The sequence below is a fragment of the Rissa tridactyla genome, chromosome 18 (assembly GCF_028500815.1).
Source record: "Rissa tridactyla isolate bRisTri1 chromosome 18, bRisTri1.patW.cur.20221130, whole genome shotgun sequence".
NCBI classification, from domain to species: domain Eukaryota; kingdom Metazoa; phylum Chordata; class Aves; order Charadriiformes; family Laridae; genus Rissa; species Rissa tridactyla.
The window spans coordinates 55081-81655 of NC_071483.1; the positions used below are offsets into that span (position 1 = coordinate 55081).

Consider the following 26575-nt stretch of genomic DNA (forward strand, 5'->3'; position numbering starts at 1 on the left):
CTCTCGTTAGCTATCATCCAATCACCGCCGCAGCGCCCGCAGGGCCCTACCCAGAGCATCTTCAGCAGTTCTTGCCCAGAGACAGAAGAACAAGCAGACACGCTCCAGTGTTTGGCTTTTATTGAGACACGATTTTCCTCTTCTCATAGAACTTATCTCATTAAAATATTCATCTTAGTTACCACAAAAAACGGAACATAGAAAATTGTCTGTACACAGTTGGGGATCAAAGTCCCCCCTGCCAGCCCCCGTTGCTCCCCACCTGCCCACCTTCCTCATCCCACCAACCTTGGGGCAGCCACGGGGGCAGAGGCAGCTCTGCCCAGCTCCTTTGGCTGCAGTGCAGCAGGGACACATGGAACACGCATCACCCCTAGCCCCAAGCGAGCACTGTGTCCCTAGGCTGTGCTCAGTCTGTGTCCTCTGCTTGTCCCCGCCGAGGACTGGGGCCCAGCTCGTCCCTCAGCACAATTCCAGTGTTGGAGCCCGAGGAAGGGGAGGGAAGGGAGAGCGGTGGCATCGATCCCAGCACCAGCGTGACCCGCCCAGTGCAGAGCGGAGCCCATTCAAAACTCTGACCCTCTCGGTACTCCCTTCCTGCTACCCAGCTCTGCTAAAATACAAACATAGGTGGCAAAGCCTGGAGCAAAGAGGTTGCGCAGGGAAGCAAAGTAAATGACCCTGTAACAGCAATGCTGTGGGGAATACCCACACTCAAGTACGTGGCTGTAGGATTAACTAAGGGGCAGTTGAGCAGTGCCCAAGATGGTTCTCGGGTCTCACCCAGACCCTTTGCTCAAGGCTCCACTGGGGCCTGAACACGATGCCAGACTCCCCTTCCCTCCCCTCTGCCCCTGCCCCAAGTACAGAGGAGAAATAAAGGGTGGCACAATGCTCAGCAGAAAATAATATATTGTTATCTAATTAAAAATACAGCTAAATTAAATACAGAAAAAATGCAAGAGTAAGGAGCCATTATTTTACAGTACAACACACACCGAAATGCTGCACGGTAACATGAAAGCATCCGGGACTGGAACAAACTTACAGCACATCAAAGTCTGAGAACATTTGTCTAAGACCTCCAAAAGAAGGCAAGAACAGACCAAATAAACAACAGAGAGGTGTTCAGAATGGGTGGAAAGAAAGAAGAGGAGAAAAAGAAAGAAACCCACAGAAAGCAGCAACCTACAGGGATTTTTCTCGAGCCTAGAGCAGCCAATATGGCTTGCAGCAGGAGAACGTCTCCCCTTTACGACCCAGCCGGACCTCTGAGCGCTAACAGAGAGCCCGGTTCCCTCAGCACACGGCCTGGCTCTGCCCAGGCCTGTCCTCTCCTGGCACCACCTCTGGATGAGTTCCCTTTTGAGGCAGATGTGACCTGCAGGCCCAAACGCTCATCACAACAAAGCTTCACACTGAATAGCGAGTGTATCGTGGTGCCGGCTCCCCACTCTTGGCTGCGGCCTCAGCAACTCCACCTGAAATCACACCCCTCGGCCAGCACTCGGTCTTCCGACCTCCCCAGTGGAGCTGTGCTCCAGGGCACCTCCTCACACTTCCACCAACCCCATCGGCCCCAGCCACTGGGCCACATCACACGCTCTTTCAGACCTTCACTTCTGCAGACACCAAGCACAACCCAGCTTTTTGAATTCCTGCAATGTAGTACGCGCATGTTAAAAACAAACCACATTCCCTTATTCGCTTCCCTCCGACGGCAGTCAATTGGTTTCAGGTTCAAAGACTAAAATCCTTGCTTTTTCCAAAGATGGGGCAGAGGAAAACGTACAAGGAAGAGACAGGATTTAAGCACCAGCTTCCAAACTGGAAGTAATTCCTTCCCAATTCCACACAGAAAACAAGATAAAAGGATTCCTTCTTTCCCCCAAGTGAGGCAAACCAATGCCTCCATTGATATCATAGAATACCAGGTTGGAAGGAACCTCAAGGATCATCTGATCCAACCTTTGGACGTGAGGGCGATCTGGCTGCAACATCTGTCACCCCATGGATCGCCAGCATTGATTCGGCTGATCTGGCTGGTGAGGGGGGTGTCCTCTTCCTCCCTCCCCGCTCCATGTGTACCCCTTCTGAACCTGCATGCGCAGTCCAAGATGACCTTCCCTGATAGAGACGTACCAAGGGTCAAGGGTACAGGGAAGCTGTGCTCTCCAGCTAGAGCCTCCAAACAATTGATATTTAAAAACTGTTTTGAATTTCAGAGGCGGACAAAGTCCCCTCTCTCAAAAAAAAAAAAAGTTAAAATTTGACTTGGTGCACAGTAAGATTTCTCCAAAACCCCTTGGAGTCTTATTCCCGGTAGCCAGCAGAAGACAACAGCAGCAGAGAACAAGTCCCCAGTGGCTCCTGGCATCCCTGCATAACAACGTAAGCATCTGTACAAGACCTACAGTAACAGCAGAGAGAAGGTCAAGAGCTAAGATTTTATGAACATACATGAGGAGAGCACAAAGCCTCAGGACTTGATGCACTTGCCAAAGGATCGATGAGCAGACGGGCCACTGGTCCAACCTGTCCGAGAGGGTCCAGGTGGGACTTTGGGCCCAGCAGGTACCAGATCACAAGGAAAGAGTCCCATGACACACAGTGTCCACTCAGACACGTGGGTTCCTGACAGCTCCAGTCACAGACAGGCCGGCCCTCATACTGCATTGTGAGGGGAGAGCCTACTGGGAGCAACATAAATAATACCAGTGGGATAGAGGGGCAAAATATTAATTAAAACCATTTTATAATTTATTAAGAGGTTAAATAGTAAATAGTCTCTAGATCTTCCACTCTCAGCAGGTGCCAAGACTTCACATTTTCTTGCGTCGAGAGATTCTGTACACTCTTCTTTTGATGGATGACAAAGCTAGAAACAGGATGTTAAGGGTGGGGCAAAAGAGGAGGGCTTGACATTGAGAAAGGGACCAGAATAAAAGATAAAATACTGTGCTGTCATCTTGTGCAGATCAAAGCTTCTCCCAGCAGCCGCAGCCTCCAAAGAGTCCAAATAAAAGGGCTGTTTGGGGACCTTCTCCCCCTGCAGTGCCACTTGTCCCCGAGAGGGAAAGTCCCAGGTCTGCACTGCAAACTTATCTTCGAGAGAACCTGTTTTTGAAAGCTTTGATAGTCTTTGCCATCATGGGTGCAATTTCTGCAACAGAAAAAGAAAAAAGAAAATCAACTAAAAACCCCTCATGTGAAAGCAGCAGCCACTGACTAGAGGAGCAGAGAGCAATTCCAAGCCGCAGCCCTGGCAAAGCAGAAGCAAGCCAGGTGTAAGCATGTGCTCTCTGGTCACAGCCTATCGTATTCTCAGGTCACAGACCAGGGAGAGCCCACTCAGCTTTCTGCATGGCAAGAACACAGATCTCTGGTGAAACTCTCCCTGCTTCCTTCCCAAGGGAGGTGCAGGACAATTTCATGGTTCCCAACAGCTGGGCAGACACAGGACAGCAGGAGGGAAAAGGCAGGGTTCCTGCCTCACCCGTACCATTAGGACAGGCTGAGACAGTCGGCACTGAGCAGGCAGCTGGATCGGCTGTTTCCCTCTGCTTTTTCTTGTGTGAGGACTTTGAACAGCCTTTAGCCTCTCCTTAGGGAGAGGAGAGAGGCTGCCAACATCACCCCTCCTGCAGAGACAGGATTTCTCTTGCAGCAGAAACAGCAGATTCAGGCGTTTGCAAAGGAGGAGCTCTAGGAGATGAGACAGATGTTCTGCAGTTTGTACTTACTCTTCACCGGTGGTTTCCTGGGGTCACAGGAGGAGAAGGTGCTAGCTGAAGATGGGACAGAGTGGGCACTGCTGGTGCTGGGCCCATCATAGGACTGCTCCTCACTCACACGAGCGTGGCTTTTGCTGGATGTATATAGGACTGGTTTTATTCTGAAACACAGACGGGACAGACTCTGCATCAACATTTCATGAAAATTGCATCACCATTTCAGGAAAGGATTCACTGTGGTTTGATCCAATTCTTCAGATAGAAGCCACATTTGTTAACAGCAGCATGGCTGAGACCACATGGAACCATCAGTGACCAGGATCTCCATGATTCCCAGCAAGACAGAGGCTATTACAGTTAAAAGTTTCCCTGTAAGAGGACCTCCCGGACACACGGTATCCGATCCTGCCAGGACACAGAGCTTCACAGGGAACTGGCAGGAGTCCAAAGGAAAAGAGGCCCTGAACAGCAAGCCCTCCTGAGAAACACTCACTTGGTCTTCTCTGGCAGAAGAGCTCCTCCAGTTCCAAACTTCTCTTGCCTCCTTCGTACGTCCCGAGGGGGCTTTGCTGCAGAGTTCACAAATGCCATTTTGGCAACTCGACCTGTAGGAGACCAAAAGGAAACATTGCTTAGATCCAGCTTATGATAAAGGAGGCTCCTCGGTGCTTGTCTTATTACAGCAAGGTCCAACTACCTCTCCCCAGTCCATCCATTTCAAAGCTCAGGCAACGGCCTCCTCCCTAAGGCTTGCAGTCAATACATGAGTTGTGAGAAATCACACTGATCAGGTCAGCAGTTCTCATTACTCTCGCCAAAAGAGCGGGAATGCTTCTCCCCACCCCAGTGTTCTTCAACCCCAGCACAGAGAAGCCACTCAAGCAGAAGAGGAGGTGCCTCTGCAGCCCTACACATTCTTGCTGTAAAATACTGCTGTGGCTAGTTTGCATCAACAGCACTATGCATGAAGTCTAGAGCCTGGTAAGCCAAGAAGCAGAGGCCACCACATAAAGAACAGAATGTCAAGCAACTCCTAAATTGGACTAGATTTAAACCAGCCACTCCAGAAGTCCTTCCCCACACAAAGATGTCCCCGAGGCAGCATTCCCAGACCCCTCTCTCATCATTCAGCCCTACCTTACCTTTGGGTTTGTTGGCGTGAGCTGAGCCGATGTTCCGTGCTAACATGAGCAGCCGCTGCTCTCGTGCGTCGTGAAGGCGAAGGTACATCTCCCGCCAGGACTCAAATTCTTCTGGCTTCTCGTTCTTGAAGTCTCGGAGACAGTGGTTGTGCCATAGTTGATCCGTATCCTCAACGAGGACCTGAAACAAACCCACGCGTAAGCTGGGATCCCCCCTGACACCGTCATTTCTCTCTCTCCCTCAGCACTGCCTAGCACCAGTGGCACTAGAATACCACCGAGGGCAAGGCAGCTTTGGGACCAACTTGAAGCAAGAGAGGGGCAGATGGCAACTGCAGGAACTCAGGACTAGCAAAGGCCAACTCTTGTTCTAAAGAGCGCTGTTCTTGACTATTCAGGTATTGCAGGTGAGGCCGGAACGTTACTCCCACGTGTCACCAGCCCTTCCCCAGGCCCAGAAACTCACATGATTACATTCTTCAATGCGATACAGCTGCTCTGGGGTGCATCTCTCCAATACTGGCTCCAGCACTGAGAAAGGGACACCGCCAACTTCATAGATCGCTAGAGAGAAGCAAAATGCAGAGTATTTTTCCTGCTCCTTCTACACCAAGGAAAGGCCTTGACTCCTTGAATGCAGTGGAAAGCACCGCAGTGCTACACACCACTACACAAGACGAGGGGAAGGAGAAAGGAACCGTAGGTGCCATAGCTCTAGTGAGTCATCAGGCACCAGTCTCTGCAAGTGAAGCAGCGCCTGCACAAGGCTCCATTTACCACTATTTCCAGTCCTTGAGCCCTCCCTGAAAGCATGCTAGCTGCCGATGCTGCAGCACCTGAGCTTTCAGGGAGATCTGCCCCATATTAGTTAGCGACAAGGGGGCAACTAACCATTCACATGCTCCCAGCCCAATGCTGCTGGGATAGATACAAACAAGGTACCAAGACAGCAGTATATCTGCATGGCAACGTGACTTTAAGACAGATGAGGAAGGGTACTTACAGTCAATGTTGTTACTGAGGACTCGGATACACTGCTGATACAGAGACATCATCTTTGGGAGGTAGGCAGTTTTAGAGCCTGAATACACCTGCATCTTTGAATTCAACCGACGGCCTGTGAAGCCTGCTTCACTCTCTTCAACCGGTGAGGACACTGCTGTAAAGTGAAAGACTTGGAGTAAGAAGGGAATAGAGGAAAGAAGAGCCCAGCCTCAGGAATGGCACAGGAGACACAAATCAGAGTCCCCCACAAGCAACCTAAAGGGCCGAGGCTTCTCCAAGAGACCCACAACCTAGTTTGGGAAGGGCAAGTCCAAAGCCCAAGCCTCCAGCAGGGTCAGCAAGGATCTTCCTCATTTCTGCTACAGCATGTGGGAGAGAAGCCACCGCTTGTCTGAAGCCCAGGCTCTGGGCATCACAGGCAGGATGCCAGACCACAACAGAAAGACTTGAACCCAGCCACCATCCCCTCCCTCCCACAAACAGTGGCTGCAGCCCATTTCAGACCTATTTGCCTGCCCAACACACCTTTCCTTTTCGTCTGGGAGTAGGTGATGGACTCGATCGAAGGAAGAGGACGGTAGTTGGCCTGGATTGGCGGCAGTGGGATGTCTGGTAACGTTGGGACCACATCTAAAAGTATCTGGAAGGAGACGATGTGCATGGAAGTAAGATGAGAAAGTTACATCCTGCCAGCGTACAAACAGTGCTGAACTGCATTTTGTTTGATATTTTGAAGAAGCCGCTCAACGCTGATCAGCGCACACCAGGAAATAGCCTCAGCGAGAGCCTGCCCTTCTGCCACATTACTGTGGCTCTGTCTAAGCTTTCAATATAAAGCCAAAATTTGGGATCAGAATCACTCAGCTCCCTCCAGTAAGAGCCATCCACGTCTCTAACCTACAAGGTTCAGCGCTGAAGGCCTCCAGCAAGAACCCAAGGCAAATTAACAATGCAAAGAACTCATTTACTCAAACACTCATTTACTCCTTCTGCCTCTTGTCCTCCTCCTCACCTCTTACAAAAAGCTCTGCAGTGGTGGTGGAGAGAGAAACCTCCCAAACTGGGGGAAATCTGAAACTTGGATATGAGGCACTTATTAGAATGCATGGCAAAGCAGGATTTTAAAAGGCTGCTAAGATTACAAAAAACATTTTTTAAGGAGCAAAGTGCTTCAAAGTTGAGGAAAAAGATTCAGCAGTCAAAGTTTTACATATTAGCCCCTATTTAGACACAACACCCTGGCACACATGTGGCAATCAATATATAGAGAAACAGTGCTCGTTTTTCAAGCTTTCACAAAAGGTCTGTCTTCTCAAATAAGTTGCATTTTAACACCAATTCTCCCTTTTCTCACCCATTTCTGGAGTCTAACAGATTTAGTTAACAAAATTGCAATACAGATACGGTAAAAAAAGGTACGCTTTAGAGACACATAAATACTCGATAGGAGAGATATGTGAACGTTACTAGCAGGTGGAGATGCACTGCCTATTAAGCTGGATTCTAAATTGACTCACATCTAAAGATATTCTGCATGATAACATGTCATGTCCATGTCCAATATGTCCATGTCATGTCCAATATGCTTTCATACACGTATTAGCCGAAGGTGTTCTCTTTTACCAGTTTTGAATAAATTGGGTTTTGTCTATTGCATTTCTTCCCCACCACCCCCACCACGCCCCCACTTTTCCAGCAGACTTACACTTGAACAGCACAAAGAGACGCCTGCGGCACAGGCCATGTGAAACACACAGTGTCTCCCAGCAGGAACCAGGAGTCACAGACCTAGATACCAGTGAGACACAGCAAGCGCAGCCTGATGCGGAACACAGCCAGCACCTCCAAGGGGAAAACCAAGAAGCCCCAGATCGCAGAGGACCGAGAGCAGTTGATCCCACCTTCTTGGTTCACCTTCAGAACCTTACCCTCTTTGGTTTAGGAGCCTCTGGTGGTTCCTTCTCTGCCTTTTTCTCACTTGTTCGCTTGTGGCTTAGACTCTTCTGACTCGAGCTTGAGCTGTTGGTACTGGCTTTGGATCCATTCTGTTTGCTGTGCCCTTGGTCTTTCTCCCCAGCTGACATAGACGGTTTGACCGCTTTCTTTTTCTTTTTCTGGGGCTGGTCATAGCTGAGGTAGGACTCAAAGGACATTGTAGGTTGTTCAAATTCATCCTCTGCTTCCCCCTCCCCAAAATTGGAGGAAAAGCCCATCGATTTTTTCTCCACATCAGAGAACTTGCGCTTCCCCTCTGTAGATTTTGAGCTCCCAGAAGCCCCCTTTTCTTTAATCCTATTGGATGAGTCACTGTCAGCTTTCCGTTTCTCCCGCTCTGTGCTAGAGGTCTCCAGGCTCGGCTTGGCCTTTTCCACTTTGCCTCTTTCAGAGTCCCGATGTTTTTGCTTCTTAACATGGTTGTCCGAAGACTCTTCCACGTGTGGCAACATGTGCGACTTCTCCTTTCTGGAGATGCCACTTTCTCGGTTCTTCTCCCTCTTGGTGCCATCTGACATCCTCTGCTTCTCCTTGCTGCTTCCTGCCATGGGGGTTTCTCGGAGCTGCTCTTTAAAAGAGGTCTTGTGCAATCTTTCTGGGCTGAAGGCAGACGTCCTGTCCTCTCCTCTGCCATCAAGTTGCTGCTTCTTGTGAGAAGGCTTGTGCTCTTTGCTTTGACTCACGTTCCCTTTGTCATAGAACTCACCAGAGTTCCTCTCTCGGCCTGCCCCCAGCTTGTCCTGAAGACTGTGGCCTTTACTGGCTTTCCGACGAAATACTGTCGGTTCTTCCTGCTCCTCAGAGGCATAAGGGTCTGTGTACATATCCTGAGGGCTCTCATTTGGCTCAGGTGACACAGCTTGTCCATAGTCTGAGTACTCCTGATCTGAAGAGAGCACTGGGGACGATCTGCCCCAACCCTTCCCCTCCTGGCTGCTATAGCCATAAGTCTCGTGGGCTCTCTCAGGCCTAGGATACCTTTTGGACTTCTTTTCCCTATGAGCTGGGCTATAGGACTGGCTGCAAGATGGCTGGAAGGCTTCTGAATACTCCTGGTCAGGTTCCTCATCCTCTCTGAGGGAGGCTTCTTGATGTCTTTTGCTTGAGCTGCTCCTCTCATAGTCACGGTCCTCAGAATCTAGGTTATTTCTGAAGAGAACAAAACAAAAAAAAAGAAAAAAAAAGGAAAGAAGTAGTTAGACTAAAACTTCTCAATATGAATGAAAAAGAGCCCCTGGCCATGGATCTCCTGGATGGGAACCTCTTACAGAAGACTAAGGTTGTATTTGGCAGTTTTGTGGCAAGAATACCACTAATGCTCTCAGACACAGCAACATTCAGGGATTTAGAAACTGTGCAGGAATTCATTAAGCATTTTTATTTGGACTAGAGATTTCACAGTTCACTGGGAAGTGGAGACAGATGTGCACAGAGACTTCTCCATGCCTACACGCTCCTGGTTGTGTGGTGTCTATGGGAAACATATCTAAATGATCTCATTGCTGCCTTCAACACAGCTTTGTTACTGCAACATGCTGTCTAGCATTAACTTTCAGTTGCTGTAGGATTTTTGCACATAAAAGCCTTCTTTGAAAGCAAGCCACTTCCTTTACTTAGGCCTACAAGTTCCTCTCTTCAGCATCATAACATGGGAAGCAAGCAGACTGCATCTCTTGCATTATTGAAGGCACTCTGCTGGCCTCTGCTGTTGATCTCTTCATCAAACTGCATGTTCTTGAAAATCGGCCCCTACTTTCACGCAAAACTGTGGCCATCAGCAGGCCAACGCTCTGCAGCCAGAGGCAGAAAGTTTCTGCCAAACCAAGGCAAAAACGCCACGCAGAGTTAGCATGCTTGTCTCACTAGCGTTGCCAGAGCCTTCACTTTTATTACCTTCTTCAGAGAAGCTTATCACCCCCACTTCAAAAATAGAACATAGTTTACCCATCAAGATCACCAAACAGGTTCACTTACCTTTCTGCCTCTTGGGACACTGGCACCAGCTTCTTCCACCTGGCTACAAGATTCTTCGCAAAGTCTCCTACCAGCTCGTGTTTCCGTAAGCTGTTCACAGTCTTCCCAACACCCGTCTCCTTCAGGAAAGAGCCCAGACATGACATCTTAGCAAAACACACAGCATTCTCACCTCTGATGAAATTCCTACAGAGTGAATAAAGTTAACCTGCTGCCTATCCCTGCCACCTAGAAATAAACTGCCTCGATCTAACAGCAAAGATATCCCATATAATAGATTACATTTTCAGTAGCCATTATAGCATTTACTACAGTTCTGCAAAACAAAGACGACTTAACTCTGCCTTAGGCAAACATTAATTATTTATAACAATAACCCAAGTTAGCATTTACCATGACTGTGGGTAAGTTTGAAGACAGAAATCACTAATAATTGTCAGGATCAGCACTTCTTAACTTTATCTCGATTCTATTAGCATCAGGAACTGCTCCGACTCTGATCTCAGTCAAGCGTGAAGCTTCTGGAAGAAGCGAGGACGACAAACAGTCCTCCAAGGCTTCTCACTCGCTCTGACACGCTCCGTCCCCGTGCCTTTTACCTCTAGAACCACATTGCAATTGTGCCTGTGACACCGGGCTGTAGCAGGTGGCCGAGGCAACAGGCCCCATCCCCGCCCAGGAAAGCAGCGTTGCCGGGGCAAACAGTTATCCTGTGACTTGAGCGACACGAGGGAAGTGGGAGAGATTTCCCAGCTCTTACCACAAGAACGTCAACTGTGATGGGCAACTCGGAAAGCCTCTTCAGACTTCTCAGCAGCTGCAGAGACAAGAAGGAAAGTCATACTGAACCACAGACTGTGATTAGAAAGGAAGAAAATACTGCATGGCGTGAGAGCTTGTTAGAAAGATCCGAGTGGCAGATAGCTGCTGTCTTGCTCCTAATCAAGTTCCTGAGAATCTGAACATGAGAGACAACTGTAAGGAAATTATCACCTCTTTGCCTACAAGGGCCCATCTAAGAATCTTAAAACGCATTCAATTATTAGTGCTTTCTTCAGAGAGGACTGCAACTTGCCTTTGGCTTAAAGTATCAGGAACAGACACACACAACTCTGTTGCACAGCAAGTGGAAGAAAGGACTCAGAAGCTTGAGAGTCTCAGAAGCTGGTGCCGAGAATTGCAGCACTTGTTGAGAAAAGGGGGAAAAAGGATATTAAAAGACCTTTCTGAAGTTCTGCAAGCTAGACACAGAGGGAAGAAAGGTTTCTAGATGCTCTTAAAGATCAAAGAGGGAACCCATATCTCCCCTGCAGAACCTACATTCTGTCAGTGCTGCTGACAGTCTCTCTCCTTTCAACTACAGTCTGTGCTGAAAAGGCAACTGATCCCTTCCACAACCACTGCTTCTCACCCTACTCTTTTCACTTCTGTTCACCATATACCAGTGAAAAGCGTTGTTTTACTCCACAAACATGCTGCCAAGCAAGGCCCTGCCAGAGCACACAGCTGCTCCACAGGCCAGGGAGGGAAGAGGAGCCCTCTCCGACTTGCACCCAGTGAGGGGCTGTGGGTGAAGCGGATGTACTTGTATCTCTGTCACGCAGGTGGTTTGGGGCAGCGCGTCACCAAGATGTCTACAGACTTCTTAGTTACAGTGCAGGGCAGCACACATCCAACAACACCGCTGCCCCTCACATTATTTCCCACAGCTCAGCTATAGCACAGACCAGCCTCGTCAGCGTTCCCATTATTATAGCCCCTATACAGCCCGGGCTTTGTTCAGCACTGCTGTGCTATATGCCATACAAAGGGCTGTCCCTCGTCCAGATCTGCTCTTTAAAGCATGGTACTCATGCTCAAGTCAGCACTGTCGGCCTAAGCTATTCCAATCGCCCTCAACTTCCACCGTGCAAGGATCAAAGAGGATTGGAGGTTTCCTTCCTTTTGAAGGAAATAAGTTCTTTTAACCTATTGGAAGAGTGCTATTATTTTCAGAGACAAAATACTCCTCAACACAGAGACAAGGGTTCATCTAGCTTACGCAGAACCACAAGACAGTTTTTGTTCACCAAAAACCACTTTCCCACCTTCATTATATATAGGAATTCATTGCCATGACTGAAGGTTTTGGAAGAGCAAAACACTGATACCAACAGTTAACAGTGTGTTTCAGCGCTCTTGAGACAGGCTGTGGAGGGGGAATGCAATAGCTCTGGCTGTGCTGTAACCACAGCTAACCGGGTCTGCAAGCCCTCTGTCCCGGCAACTCCAGGCTCACATTAATGCAGAGTCTACCCCGGGATTCACAGGGTCTGGGGCAGGTAACATGCTCCACCACCTACCTCAATCAACGGGGAAACAAAACGGGGGAAAAAGAGAATTGAGCTAAAAATGCCAACATCCTCTCAGTTTCTAGAACCACCGTTACTTCACCAGCGCTGCAGCTCAAGAAGGCCACTGGCAAGCGCAGTCATTGACTAGAAGCAGCAGAGGTAGAGACACAGACCACCTCTTCTGCCTCCCCTCCCACTGCCACGGCAAGGCATGCCAGAGCTCTCAGGTCAGGATCCCACCGGGAATGCCAAGATCCTTCAGGCATTGATAATGCAGGGGCTGGGACTAGTGTGCCTGAAAGCGCTGTTTGGGAGAGGGCAGGAAGGGAGGGGAAGAAGGATGGATCTTGTACTGGACAGAAAAAAGAGTAAAACAGGGTAATATTAAAACAACGGTGTCTCTGTTAGCTGATTACCTTCCCAGAGAGACTATTTCGCAGCTTACAAATCCCACCGTGAGAGTAAGAACCAAGGGAAAACTCATTAGCCTGTCCTTAAAGCCTCCCAATCATTTTCGAGCTACACCCCACTGGAGCATCTTCGACAGCTCTTTTTCCTCTTTTGTTATTTGTTGCCTTCAGGGCTGAATTCCAAGAAGAAAAGCCCTATTCTCTGCAGCTCGTCTCAGGATTTTGTATCACCAGGGGAAGCATGGTTTCAGACCAGGGGATCCACACATTTGACCCAAAACATGTCCCACGGGGAACTGGCTTATTCCACACCCACTGCAGTCCATGGCTGGAAAACTTCACACATCTTAACAAAAAACAAGAGCTGTCTTTTCAAGAGGTCACCAAACACATACCTTTGCCTAAATGTCACTTTACTAAGCTTTGACACCTGCACCTTCTTTAGAAATGCTAACAGTTTGAGGTCAGCAGACTTCCCAACCACGTTGTAAATCTCAAAATGATGCTGTCAGGAAACAAGGCATTTTTGTTACCTGCCTCATTAGTAATGCACTTATCTGACAATCTAAGACATCTAAACCTGTGCTTATCAATGCTGTCCACGGGGCACACAGCCTGGCAACATGTGAGTATGAATATATTTGGGAGCTGTGTTTGTACAACACAGCAAAACCACGCTTCATAGAATGGTTCACGTTGGAAGGGACCTTAAAGATCGTTTAGTTCCAACCCCCCTGCCATGGGCTGGGACACCTCCCACCAGATCAGGGTGCCCAAAGTCCCGTCCAGCCTGGCCTCGACCACTTCACTTGCAACCTTTGCGGACCGAGACAAGTCCGATGCAGCGAGGCTTAAGAACTGGTACTAATCTGTATTTCCTATGAAAACAAGCTGATGCCATACTCACGGAATCACGGAATCACGGAATCTTCAGAGTTGGAAGGGACCTCTAGAGATCATCTAGTCCAACTCCCCTGCTAGAGCAGGACTGCCTAAAGCACATCCCTCAGGGCTGCATCCAGGCAGGTCTTGAAAATCTCCAGAGAAGGGGACTCCACACCCTCCCTGGGCAGCCTGTTCCAGTGCTCTGTCACCCTCACTGTAAAGAAGTTTTTCCGTGTATTTGAACGGAACTTCCTATGTTCTAGCTTGTGCCCATTGCCCCTTGTCCTGTCGCTGGGAACCATTGAAAAGAGCCTGGCTCCGTCCTCCTTAAACCCACCCTTTAGGTACTTGTAAACATTACTCAGGTCCCCCCTCAACCTTCTCTTCTCCAGGCTACAGTCCCAGCTCTTTCAGCCTTTCCTCATAAGGGAGGTGCTCCAGTCCCACAATCATCTTGGTTGCCCTACGCTGGACTCGCTCCAGTAGTTCCCTGTCCCTCTTGAACTGGGGAGCCCAGAACTGGACACAGTACTCCAGTTGTGGCCTCACCAGTGCAGAGTAGAGGGGAAGAATGACCTCCCTCGACCTACTGGCCACAGTCTTCCCTATGCAGCCCAGGATGCCATTGGCCTTCTTGGCGACAAGGGCACACTCCCCACTGCCTTCAGCCGAAATCAGCCAAGCAGACTCAAATCTGGCAGCTTAGCGCAGAAACAACTGAGATCCTACAAGTTTGACGAGAAAAGGGGAATCAGGTTGAAGACAGGAAACACGAGGCTTGTAACTTACTAGACACCAGATGAAATACATACCAGAAAGCTTTTCTAAAACCCCCCAGCGTAGGGCAGAGTTTCAGTCAATCAGCCACAAAGCATAAAAACTTTGCTTATTTCCAGCTACAATACAGTTTTAAGATGGGTGGATGGTTTTCTTTTTCTAAAAGAAGTCAGCCAGACTGTTACCACGCTAACAACACACGTTAATATCAAATTACTACAGCACAGCCTGGCCCCATCCTCTCCGTGAAGACACTCTCCTGTTCATGTTTTCCTTACCCTCTGTTTTCCTCCAGTCCTGCAGCAGAGTTTGTATCTTCTCTGCTGGAGAAAAAGAGACCGTTTCCAAACCATTACAGGGGTGTCCATAGTTTCACTCATGCATGTCTGGGCCAGCAGCCCAATTTTCAACCCCAGAAAATATTAATACTTGACACCTTTCAGCAAGGCAATACAGAGTTGTACATGACACTGGCCAAATATTTTTCTTTCACATTACTGATAAACATTTCAAAAGGACAAGGCAAGAAAACCAGACTGGAAATGGTGCAACATATGGGTAGCACCCAGAGGTGCCGGGGATTTGTCCTGCTGACAGGGTAAAGCTGTAGCTGCTACAGAACTGTAGTGGAAACAGTTAGAGCAGAAAAGCCAAAAGCCATTTTCTGAGATAGGGAGGTGCTCAGAAGATTCACAATCTATCAAGATGATGGAAAGGCAACTAAATTCAAGCCTAGAAACACTAACACTGCCACGGATATTGTTGAGAAGGTATCAGAAATAGGAAGAGCACATGTCATGGCATCTTTCTGCTGGGGAAGGAGAATGTTTTAAAGTCACTACCCTAGCTAGGAACAGCCTGCGAATGCTTCCCACCTCTCCCTCCCCTTGCAAAACTGCATAGGATGAACAGAGAAAGAAAGGACTGAACATTGCAAGGTTATTGGAGAAGAAGTCAGCCTGTGCAACCAGTGCCTGACAACTTACGATGACCAAGACACACAGACAAGAGCTATTGCCCCAAGCTGAGGCAAGGGTCAGGAAATGGGAGCACTAATTCTCTGTGCGCAGCATGCTGAGCTGGGAAGTCTTGCATGTACTCCCAGCACCATGGAGACCCTGGAATTGACTCTTCAGCTGTCCCTCAGCTCTATTTTGGGTCCACAGGTTAAACCCTGCTCTGGTCTTGGCTGAGAGGCAGAAAAAAGGAACCAGAGCCCCCACCACTTCTCCCCAGCCAGGCCGGAGCTGGGCACAGGGGCCTCCCTTTCAGAGGGCCAGCACTTGAACACTTCGGGACCCATCCTTCCTCATGGGCAGTGCATGGTCTTGGAAAGTGAGCGGTTCTGTGGGTGTTTGCTTCAGTTAAACAAAACTAACTGAGTGCAGAGAGGCTGCACATCCCTCACTGCCTCCTCTGAGTGAAGTGAAACATGAAAAAAACACCTGGAAATATAACAGACACTCTCTCTATAAAACATGACAGCCTAGAGAGTGAAATAACAGTACGTGGCGGGCCCACACCTCAGCTCAACCCTCATTCCAAATTTCAGCTGAAAAAACAGCTCAGAGCCCTGGTGCCCAGCAGGAGAGTTGCTGCCAGCAACAGGCGCAGCCAAATGTCCCCGAACAGACCCGAGCACCAGCGCAGATCAGCGCAGTGCGCACATGGCAGCCACTCAGCCACAGCTGCCACGGCCAGCAGATTCAACAGCCACCACGTTCCCTCCTGGAGACGGGTGAGAAGCATCAAGCACCTTCCCCAAGGCCACAGGGGGAACCCACGCCAGGGGCCGAGTTAAAACTCAGCAACTTCTTACCCCAAACCCAACTCCCCAGCGATCCCGGTGGCCTTGCCACGGTCCCAGGGCAGGATTGTGCCTGACACCTCCCCGCCCAGGCCCACACCGGGGACTGCGGCTCCTCCACCACGAACACGTCACCAGGGTAAGACTCTTCCGGCAAGTTCTCCCACTGCCCGCTTGCCTGACTCTCACACCAGACCCCATCGAGGCGACACGGTGGGGCCTCCCGGGGCCTACGAACCCAGGCTGGCAGCAGCGCGCAGGGTCTCCCACGCTGCTGCCAGCCTGGGCTCATAGGCCCCGGCTGCCCCCGGAAAGCCCCCACCGGGGACAACCCCCGGGCCTGCCCTGCTGCTGCGGCTCGGAGCCAGCCTCGCCTCACGGACCGCGGCCCCGGCCGGGCAAGAAACTTCAGGGGAGACCCGGCGGAGACCAGGCCAGGCCAGGCCAGGCCCGGCCCGCCCCGGCCCCGCTCCGCGCGCCCCTCATAGGGTGGCCCGGGCCCTCCCGACGCCCGGCTCCGCCGCACCGTCCGCATCGGGAAAGGGGGAAGCCCCGGTCGCCCCGCCACCCCCGTCACCTTCTTGGGCTCCGAGCTGCCCGCCAGCCGCGACTGCAGCTTGCCCACAACTTCCAGCACCGACTCCGCCATTTTTACTGCTGGACAAGCCGCGGCGGCGGAAGCGGCTTCACCGCCCCCTCGCCACACGGCGCTTCGCCGCCGCCGCCGCCATCTTGGATGAGGGCAGGAGGAAACGGAAGCGGCGCTGACGTTACCCCGAGCGGTGACGGCCATAGCGGATGAGGGCAGAAGTCAGTGGACGCCATTTTGGGGCCGGGCAGCGGCGGCGGGCAGCGCCATCTTGCGTGCTGGCAAGGCGCTGCTGTGGGGAGTGCGGCCGCCATGGACGTCCCCCACTGGGGCAGGGGTGGCATTTCCGGCCCCACTGTGGTCAGGACAGCCTTTCCTGAGACAAATGTCTCTTCATAACCATTCCCGTTGCCTCCCAATGGCCAACGGCTCTACCGTGGCTGTTGCAAGTGGGTGTAAAGCAGGTTTATAGATTAATTTGTGGCCAAAGGCAAATTGAGTGGGGCCGCAGCTGCCCAGGCCGGGGCTCCTCAGGCTTGGGGGCTCGAAACTGCTGCCCCTTCTGCTCACTCAGGATAGTGGGGAAGGCATCAGGAGGGCGATTAACCCCCAGCTCTTCCCCAAATGCCCTCGTGAGCCCCTCTGGAGTGGAGCTAGGCCTTTGGTTGCCTCCTTGTTGCCTCTCCCTTAACAGTGGCCATGCCCGGCCCTTGGTTTACTGCCTCCTCTTGTCGCTGGCTGTGACGATGTACTTGGCCGGAGCAGTGCTACCTGAATCCAGCCCTTTCCATGTCTCTCGGGACTCGGCTGAGGGCGACTGTCCTCACATCACCCCAAAAGCCTGCTGTATATGTAGAAGTGATGAGAGCAGTCAGCTGGCTGGAAGGGGAGAGGAGGGAGGAGGATGTTGCGTGGAGAAAGTTGAGGGTCTCTGTCTCTCAATCTACAGAGCCCTGTGCTGGTCAGAGCTTCCCCTTGGACTAACTGGCCTTAACAGCAAGGTAAGGAGCAGACCCAGGCGGTAGATGAGTCATGGAGCACCAGGGCTCACCAAGCAGGATTTGAGGAGACCTTGCATGGGGCACGGGAACTGCTGAATAATGGAAATAACGGCATGGGGAGCGACTTTGTTGTTTTCTAATATGGGGCTGGAGGAATTATTGGCAACAAAATAGTGCCCAGAGCTGCAGTGTCCAGGTAGTTTTCCAGGCTAGTTCGATGTTTGCTGTGACTCAGACCCTGCTTGAACTCAGGGCTGGGGGCACCGGTAGGTGAAGGAGAGGGACTCAGTCTGCTTGGTTAGATATTAAAATAAGCCTGCCATAACTTCCTGAAGACACAGTATTAACCAGTATAGGTCCTGCTTTGCTCTCGTCTCAGTAATATGGTGCAGGGCTGAGATTAGCAGCACTGAAAAGATGTGAGGACAACTATGGTCTTTTAAGAGAAGTTTAAACAGCTAGAAAAAAGCCCTGTCTTCCCTCCTTTCTGTCTGGGCCCTTTGAAATCTCTTCAAACCATTCCAGCTCCCCAGATTAATCCAGGAGCCAGGATTAATCTGTAAGAAAAATATCCCTTTCAAGTCTCTACAGTGGTATTTCAGTCACAAGCAGCAACGATGTCCCATTTTAAATTAACTGCAGGTAGTAAAGGTTGCCCTGCTTTCCTGCAGCCAAACACTGGAATAAAATGAACACGTGCTTCAAATTGGAGTCTGTCAAAGGTGCCCAAAGGGAACAGGCAGGATTCCACAGACATCAACATGAGCCCAAAAATTCTCGTAACTCCATTGTACTTGTATGAAGTGTAAGGCAGTTAGAAGACCTCTGTTTTACCCCAGGACAGTTGCCCCCCTTGACTCCTGAGTGGGGTGGACGGGGGATGGAGAAAGCCAGCTGCATTGCTGGGCTTTCCAGAAGGACGCGAGAAGGCTTTCAGAGATCAGCTTGCCCAAATGTGATGCTGGGCTCCATACCAGGCCCGGAGGAGCTGCTGAGCACTGGTGTCATCTCTCTAAAATGGTATCTGGAGCCCCTGAAAGGGGGTTGGCAGTTTTATGGACAGAAACAGTGGGTTGCTGCAGACACTGTGCTTGTTTCTGTAAAAAAAGGACAAAATCAAGGCAATCTAGGGAGCAGAAGGAATCGGGCAGATCCTCAGCACAGCCCAGTGAGAGCTGACACCCAGGTCACTTATTTCACGAGGCTAAACCTCCTGCCCCAGCAGGTTGCAGACCTCGACCTAGCACCCATCCTGCTGGGACCAGTCTCAGCTTTGGGGCAGCTGGACGGCCACCTCCTTTCAGGACAGTTCCTGCTCCTTTTTGGGTTTGTTCGGCAGCAAGGAGGTTCTTGCAGCATCATATCTCAAAGAGATATAGGTCTCTTCCCTTGAGGGATCTGGATAGAAGGCCTGGAAAAATGTTTTAATTTCCTGGGAAATTCCAATATTTAACTTATATTGTCACTTCAAAATCAGCTGAAAAGGCGAAACTGCAAATTTTCCTGGAGAATAGATAGACTGAACAAAATGCATGTTTGGAAACATCACAGTGTTGTTGCTCTGGAAGCGTATATCCCAGTTCCTTTTCCCAAGCCCGAGCTGGGTATCAGAAAGAGTTTCATATCCAAACACACAGAGAGAAGGGCATTTGCATTCTGATTTCAGAAGGACTGACACCTGCTCCAGGATATGACACGATGATAGATGGTCCTTCGGTGGTGTACATTGGGGTAGGCCCATGAAATGCCACAATACCAGGGATGGCTCAAGTGCCTGGGACTTTTCTCCTGAATCCTCTTGGCTTTTGTGCAAAGCCAAAAGAGAGTAGGGTCTGTGGGTGCCTGTGTTGTCCCTGCTCCCTCAGCTCCTCCCGGCCAGCTGAGCTCAGCCAGGCCGGCACTGTTGCTCTTCCCCTCGGGCTCAGCCCTGAATCCTCTTTCCTGGCAGGGACTTTTACTAAACTTTTCCCTTCTCCATATTTTTGCTGAAGTCTCATAAAGTCCCCCTTCTTCTTTGCCTGGTGCTAAATACGAGCTGATTACTCAGTTCCAAGAAACCTGATCTTTATGGCCAAGCATAATAAACAGTACCCAGATATGTGAGACAGCGCAGTAACAGCAATTTCTGGCTGGCAGATTTGTTCCCTCATATATTGGCTGCTCCGAGCTCCCTCAGAGGATCTGAGGTCACTGCTGCATTTCAGACTGGAGTTTCAAGCTGGAATTTGGGAACATTCAAAAGATGGATTGTTGTTGTTGATTTTTTTTTTCCTCTTTCACCTGCACTCTGAACTGGTCACCCCAAAGGGCAGCTGATACCACTGGTGACCTTGCCATGCCCAAGGGGCTGAGGGGGAAATGAACACCCTTTTCTATGTGATCCTGCAGCGCTGGGGTTCATCTCCGTGTGGGATCCTCTGTCAGAGCTGCTGGGATTTGATTCACCCCATCTGACGTGCACTTGAGTCAGGTGAAACATACCCTGCGATTGCCACCTCACTCCGCCTGGAGTCCGTGTCACCCCAGACACCAGAGCTGAGCACAGCCACACACCCCAGGAACCAGTGGGTGCTCCCAGTTTCCCAAGGCAAGCACTCAAAATCCCCAGTCCTTTTTTAAAACAGCAAAGTTGCTGGTACTGGTTGAGAGTTGAGGATCCCCTCTCGCAGTCATAGCCCTCAATGCCTTTAACGGAGCTCAGAGGGATACAGGGCAGTTGCCATCCTTCCCTTGGCCTGACCCAAAGAGTATTTGAGTCAGTGGGAGTTTTTCCTTTGCTTAACTGAAATGTCTTAAAGAGAAAAAGGGCGCCTGTAGTGCTGCTAGAAGGCTTCTCACCTCTTCTTTCTCACCAGGTCCCATTCTGATCCTACCAAGATGGCATCCAAAAAGAAAACCCCCAAGAAGCCCAAGGTGAATAAAGAGGATGCATCCGTCACCACAGTGATGGTGGAAGATGCTTTGCTAGATGTCAAAGCCCTCAATCACTTGAATAGTTTATACGATAGTGGGTCCAACGGCTTGCACTGCACGGCCACAGAGGTTGAAGCGCCGGACCATGGAGCCAGCCTTCTGGAGGGGATGAACCAGATGCGCCAGAAGCGGTTCCTCTGTGATCTCATCATTGCCACCAAAACGAAGTCCTTCGAGGTGCATAAACTCGTCCTGGCTTCCTGCAGTGAGTACTTTCACCACCTGCTGCAGAGAGACCCTCCACTGCACCAAGTGGAGCTCCACAACGTGTCCCCACTGGGCGTGACCACTGTCATCACGTATGCCTACATGGGGAAGCTGAGCCTCTCGCTGTACACCATTGGCAGCACCATCGCTGCGGCCACCCAGCTGCAGGTGCCGGCGCTGCTGAACATGTGCAGCAACTTCCTCGTTCCTCGTTCGGGAGATGGCCGTGGAGAACTGCGTATATATCACCAACATCTCAGACACCTATGGCCTCAACCAGGTGAAAGACGCCACATGGAAATTCATCCGGGAAAATTTCCTGGAGTTCTCCAAGACTGACCAGTTCATGAAACTCCCCTTCGATCAGATCAATGAGCTGCTGATGGATGATGGCCTGCAGATACCCAGTGAGGTTGCAGCCTTCCAGATTGCTGTCAAGTGGCTGGAGTTTGACCCAAAACGGGTCCGGTATGCTGCTGACCTCCTGAGCAACATTCGATTCGGCACAATCTCAGCTCCGGACTTGGTCAATCATGTGCAACCTGTGCCACACATGATGCAAGACCCGCAGTGCCACAGGCTCCTTGTGGATGCTATGAATTACCACCTGCTCCCCCACCAGCAAAACAGCCTTCAATCTCGGAGAACCAGGATACGGGGAGGCCAGAGGGTGCTTGTCACAGTTGGAGGTCGGACAGCTTTGACCGAGAATGCTCTTAGCAGGGAGATCAGCTACAGGGATGCAGAGGGAAACTGGAACAAGCTGACGGAGATGCTGGCGAAAAGTTTTAACCAGTGTGTGATGGTGATGGATGGATTCATCTACATTGCAGGTGGTGAAGACCAAAATGATGCCAGGAACCAGGCCAAGCATGCTGTCAGCAGCCTGAACAGGTAAGACAGGCTCCCCCTGGCCACGCAGACCCTGGGGAGGGGTTCAGAGCTGTGCCATGTCTGCGTGTGCTCCAGCATCCCCCAGGGGGTGAGGGACAAGCGCGTCAGAAAGGTTCCTCTTTGCTATCAGTAACCTGGAGGTAGGTCTGGCCTCTGGGATAACGCTGCCAGCGAGGGACAAACGCAGCGAGGCCCTGTACAGGGTGCTGGAGTGCGAGACACGAGACCTGGAAACCACTTCCAGAGATTTGGTTTGCTTGAGCCCAGCCTGGGCTTCCCCGAGGACTTTGGTGCCTGGGCTGTGCTGCCCACATCCTACAGCAGCGCACAGCACTGGTGCAGGATGAGGGCAGGGCAAGGCCTCTTTGAAACTGTGAGGCTCCTGGAGAAATGGGAGCCCTCATGATTTAGCAGTAACCCATTTTGTTACTCTGGGGAGCTCCCCTTTTAGCCTCTGGCTGTTCCTCCAGCCAGTGCTAGCCTCAACCCTGCCTCTGCTTTGTCTGGATTCATTTTAAGGTAGATTTACTATCTGTAGGATTACCGTTGCCCTTCAGGTTTTCTTCTCTCTGCCTCCGTTTCTCTCTTCATCATTTAAATTATGAGTTTTTTTTCCTTAATCCCCATAAATCTGTCACTGGATCGCCAAGGGATTACTATTCAAAGAAAGGAGTAACAACCATGGCAACCTGACATGAAGTATTTTGTTTGCAAACTAAACCTGAACTTCCCGGTTGCTCTGCCACCTGAGGCTCCACATGCAATGTTGTTGGCACTGCTTGAGGCCAGCCTGTCACAGCCCCTGATCACCATCCCTCAGTTAGGAGTCGTCATTGGGCTCTGTCTCCTGCGTCAAGTGAGGTTTCAGGGACCCACTGGCAGGTCTCCTTTCTATTTCTGGTCAATATCTTATCTACCTTTCCCAGCCTGGCCTTAGTCCCTGTGGCATCGCTTTGGGGACACAGCAGTTCCAGTTCCCTTTGCCATCTTGTGGGCACACAAGGAGCCGGCTTCTTATCACATGCCTGGCTTTGGCCTGGCAGGGTGGTCAGGGAAGACCTGTGCCTAGGTCCTCTTCTACCTGCCAGGTTCCAACGTCTTGGGACAGTGATGGTGCTTGGGAACACCTCAGATTGGCAGCACTTGCCATTTCCGAGCCAGGCTGGAGCTTGTGGTGGCAGGAGCAATGGTGGGCCATCCCAAGAGTTAGAGTGGCAACAACACCAGCAGTCACAGATAGGATCCAGTCCTGTGCAGTGCCATCATCTCCATCTGCGCTGCCTGTCCAGATGCTTTTTTACTGCTGGAGAAGACAGAGAGGCTCTTCCAGAGCATGAGTTGTCTCCTCCAAAGGTAGATGTTTGGCAGGCCCCTCTTCTCCCCACGGCTCTGATGCTAGTCCTGGATAGACAGACCTGCCCTTCATTCCCCAGGTACGACCCACGCTTCAACACCTGGCTGCACCTGGCCAGCATGCAGCACAGGAGGACACACTTCAGCCTCAGCGCCTGCAACGGGCTACTCTACGCTGTCGGAGGGCGAAATGCCGAGGGCGCATTGGCATCTGTCGAGTGCTAAATCCCCACCACCAACAGCTGGCAGAGCAAGGCAAGCCTGGAGACGCCCCGCTGCTGCCATGCCACCACCATCATCGATGGCAAGCTCCTGGTCACTGGTGGCTACATCAGCCATGCCTATTCCCGCACCGTGTGCTGCTATGAGCCCAGCACTGACACCTGGAGGGAGCAGGCAAGGCTCGGCACCCCCCGGGGCTGGCACTGCGCGGCCACTGTGGCCAACCGAGTGTATGTGCTGGGTGGGAGCCAGCTGGGTCCCCAGGGTGAGCGGGTGGACGTGATGCCTGTGGAGTGCTACAGCCCACTCACAGGGCAGTGGAGTTACATGGCACACGTGCCCACAGGGGTCAGCACGGCCGGGGTGGCTCTGCTGGAGGGGCGCTTGTGCCTGGTGGGTGGCTGGAATGAGAGTGGGAAGAGGTATCAGAAATGTGTGCAGTGCTACAATCCTGATCTCAACGAGTGGGCCAAGGATGAGAACCTCCCTGAGGCCACTGTGGGTGTCTCGTGCTGCACCATCATCCTCCCACGCTCCCCGAGCTCCAGGTCCCGGGCCAGCTCTGTGGCCTCGGCAGCAGCCAGCACGTAAAGAGCCCTGGGTGCCACATGGCTTATGCCAGCAGCTGGGGAAGGAGACAGAGCTGAGGAGCGTGGGGTAGCTGGATGGGGAGACACGCTGATGTTTGGAGTCACTGACAAGTCTCAAACGCTCTTGTTCCATCATGGCAAGTTTTGGGCTCTAGGAAAGTGTATTCTGAGCTGCGTGCACCTCCATCCCTCAGTTTAAGCAGAGATTGCTCAAAGCGGGGCAAACACTGAAGCAAGCAGGACAGAAGAGCTTTTCTCCTCAGCCTGCAGTACAGTATTGCACTGTGGACTGCAAAAAATGGAAAAAAAAAAAAAGAAGAAAAAAACCCCAGAATAATGTAGGAGAAATTCTACTGTAGAGCATCGTGAGACACTTTCAAAACAACAGGAGTATTGGTATTAGGTACAAGAAACTGACAGGTCTAGAACAGACCCTGTTGCTCGTGTAGCATTTGTTCAAGGGAAAGGCATTTAATATTTACTCACTGAAGCTAGATACTTTCAGACCATGTGATTCTTGATAGCAAGGAAGAGAACTATTGGAGCAACTCACCAAGATCTCTTGCTCTCCCTCTAGTTCAAGCAGAAGGAATCAGGGAAGCGCCTAAGGATGCTATGAGTCTCCAGATTTCAGAGGCAAATGGTGCCCTGAAAATAAGTATCAGCTGGAACAGAAGCCCTTCACATCCAAACCAAGGAGCTCTCATAGATATATTCCTAGCCAGGTTCTGTTACTCACACCATCAAGCTGACAGCTTGGTTTTGAACTCAATTCAGTGCTTCCCCATTACTGTAAAAGCAGTGTCTGACCTGTAAAAGGAGAAAAGATTAGGAAACTTGAGTTTCCAGGGGCAAGCACTTGCTCACTGCCCAGGGTCCCTCCCTGTCACTGCATTTGAGTGAGACAGGAGACAGTTACCAGTCTTTATTAAAACCCTGGCTGCCCTTTCAGAGGGCACAGGGACTGCAGACTCCCCCTTAGAGCACTGCAGAGCAGACCCGGGCTTTTGGGCTGAATGCATCAGGACAAACCACACCACAAAACTCCAAACCCTGCCCTGGCAGATCCAAGATACAGTGAGGACCTGTGATGAGCAGGAGGCAAGAGAAGGTGGTGGTTATTTCCTCATCTCCAGCCCATGGCCATTACCAGACATCACACGATAGTCACAAGCTGAGGCCAGCATCTCCTAGTAACAGATCCTGTTACTGGAACACATTTACACGTGATCTTAGATGGGCTCATCACCTGCGTCTCACGCCACGGCAGCTACAAGCTGCCAAGCATCTAAGCAAGCACTCTCGGTTTTCTTCTAGTCTTTTTTGCACAGCACAGTGAAATTGCACCCAGGAAGACCCTGAGCCCCTCAAGGGAAACCCAACATGCCATGAAGATGCCAAGAGCTTCAGCAAAGCAGGCTGGTTTTCACTTCCTTTCACAACTCAGCAAAACTGAGCAGCTTGCAGTAGTTAAGAGTTCACATAAAGGTATTGATTTTTCTCCCAGAATTCACTATCTCAGTTAAGAGTTCACATCAAGCATAAAGCTATACCAAAGCAGAACATCGTTTCTGTTCAAATTCTACTTTCCTCTGTGCATTTTAGCACACGCAATACATGCTGCCCTGTGCATTTTGGAGTGGGCTCCATCCTGAACAGCACTGGCAACCTCCCCTGATTTACAATTCCAACCTGCTTGACAAGGGAACGGTGTATGAGACAACACTGCACAATCACTAATGGAGCATGTACAGATTTGGATGAAAGTGAGTTTGTTCCTTGATTTTTTTATTATATTTTTTTACTGTAAGATGCAGGAGAGGATGGAACACTAGAGGCAGAGGTGTTGCTGAACTCCACTTTTGTGAGCCGTGTTCTCCCACAAAGAATTTTCTCTTTTTAAGAATAAACACCATTCTTCTGCAGGGCAAAACTGTCTGGCTGTGTAATTACAACAGGGTAAATTCACACTCCTGAAACCTTTTAAACAAACCATTCAAGATTCATCCTCTACATTCTAAGCACATCCAATATAATTGCTTCAGGATTTGCACAGACTTTTAGAGCACCCCACAATCTGTGGCGTAGAAACAACTCTAACAGCTGCAGGTACAGGTTCTCGAGGTCACTCACACCACCCAGGGAAGTAGCATGGATCAGGGGTTTCTGCTGGCTCATCTCAGCCCTTGCCTGTGGCACCAGGTTTGAATCTCAGCTCAGGAACCTCACCAGTACCCCAGCACCAGAGGCCTTGCCCAGACCCTCATCCCCTTCCAACCAGTCCTGTCACACTTGCTTCAACAAAGAACCCTCAGCCACATTTTGGCTTTATGTCTCTGCTTTATTAAGGGGATATGCTCACCGTTTCCTTTGCACTAGTTCCTAGAGTAAAGGAATTTCTTCTAATTATTCAGAATCCCTCATTCATCAAAGAGCAGGCTGCCCTTAAGACTGCAGGTTGGTCTGTGGAGGATCAGAACCAACAGCTGACTGACTTAATTCCCTTCAGCAAATTCTGCTTCACAACTCCAGTGGCTAAAAAGCATGTATTTTTTTTTCTTCTTTCTATGCCCACTGCAAACTCTCATAAAACTTCTACACATTATTTGTACACTTGGACAGTACAGAACTGAAGACTGGATCCATGTAAATCCACCACCCGCTCCTCAAGAACACCACATTCT

The 26575-nt window shown here is 50.5% G+C and overlaps 2 protein-coding genes across 4 annotated transcripts; one reads left to right on the forward strand and one right to left on the reverse strand.

The window, feature by feature from the left end:
* Window positions 1-892: 892 nt before the first annotated feature.
* Window positions 893-16803, reverse strand: LOC128918813 (elongin-A-like). Of its 3 annotated transcripts, none has more exons than XM_054223484.1 (11): window positions 16640-16803; window positions 10611-10667; window positions 9851-9969; window positions 7810-9025; window positions 6407-6521; window positions 5880-6035; window positions 5343-5440; window positions 4877-5057; window positions 4228-4339; window positions 3744-3895; window positions 893-3163 (listed from the first exon to the last, which is right to left on the reverse strand). In XM_054223484.1, the coding sequence occupies exons 1-11, from the start codon at window positions 16709-16711 to the stop codon at window positions 3102-3104; spliced, it is 2340 nt and encodes a 779-aa protein (XP_054079459.1). In that variant the 5' UTR covers window positions 16712-16803; the 3' UTR covers window positions 893-3101. The 3 variants fall into 3 exon arrangements, with proteins under 3 accessions (XP_054079459.1, XP_054079458.1, XP_054079457.1); XM_054223483.1 differs by lacking the exon at window positions 16640-16803 and adding an exon at window positions 16075-16500 and having other exon boundaries at window positions 5880-6032; XM_054223482.1 differs by lacking the exon at window positions 16640-16803 and adding an exon at window positions 16075-16495.
* Window positions 15975-25799, forward strand: LOC128918814 (kelch-like protein 31). Its single transcript, XM_054223485.1, is given in 5 exon segments — window positions 15975-16201; window positions 17601-17652; window positions 20508-21030; window positions 21032-21726; window positions 23160-25799. Coding segments are annotated over 3 exon segments (1929 nt in total). The 5' UTR covers window positions 15975-16201; window positions 17601-17652; window positions 20508-20529; the 3' UTR covers window positions 23893-25799.
* Window positions 25800-26575: the final 776 nt, after the last annotated feature.

Bases quoted from the DNA above. Each gene is read 5' to 3' on its own strand.
- LOC128918813 (XM_054223482.1), bottom strand. From the start codon at position 16,263: ATGGGGTCTGGTGTGAGAGTCAGGCAAGCGGGCAGTGGGAGAACTTGC. The intron at 9,970-10,610 runs GTAAGAGCTGGG...TCTTTCCTGAAG, and splicing joins TCACAGTTGACGTTCTTGTG to GAGACGGGTGTTGGGAAGAC. The intron at 5,058-5,342 runs GTGAGTTTCTGG...GGTTTGTTTCAG, and splicing joins GCATTGAAGAATGTAATCAT to GTCCTCGTTGAGGATACGGA.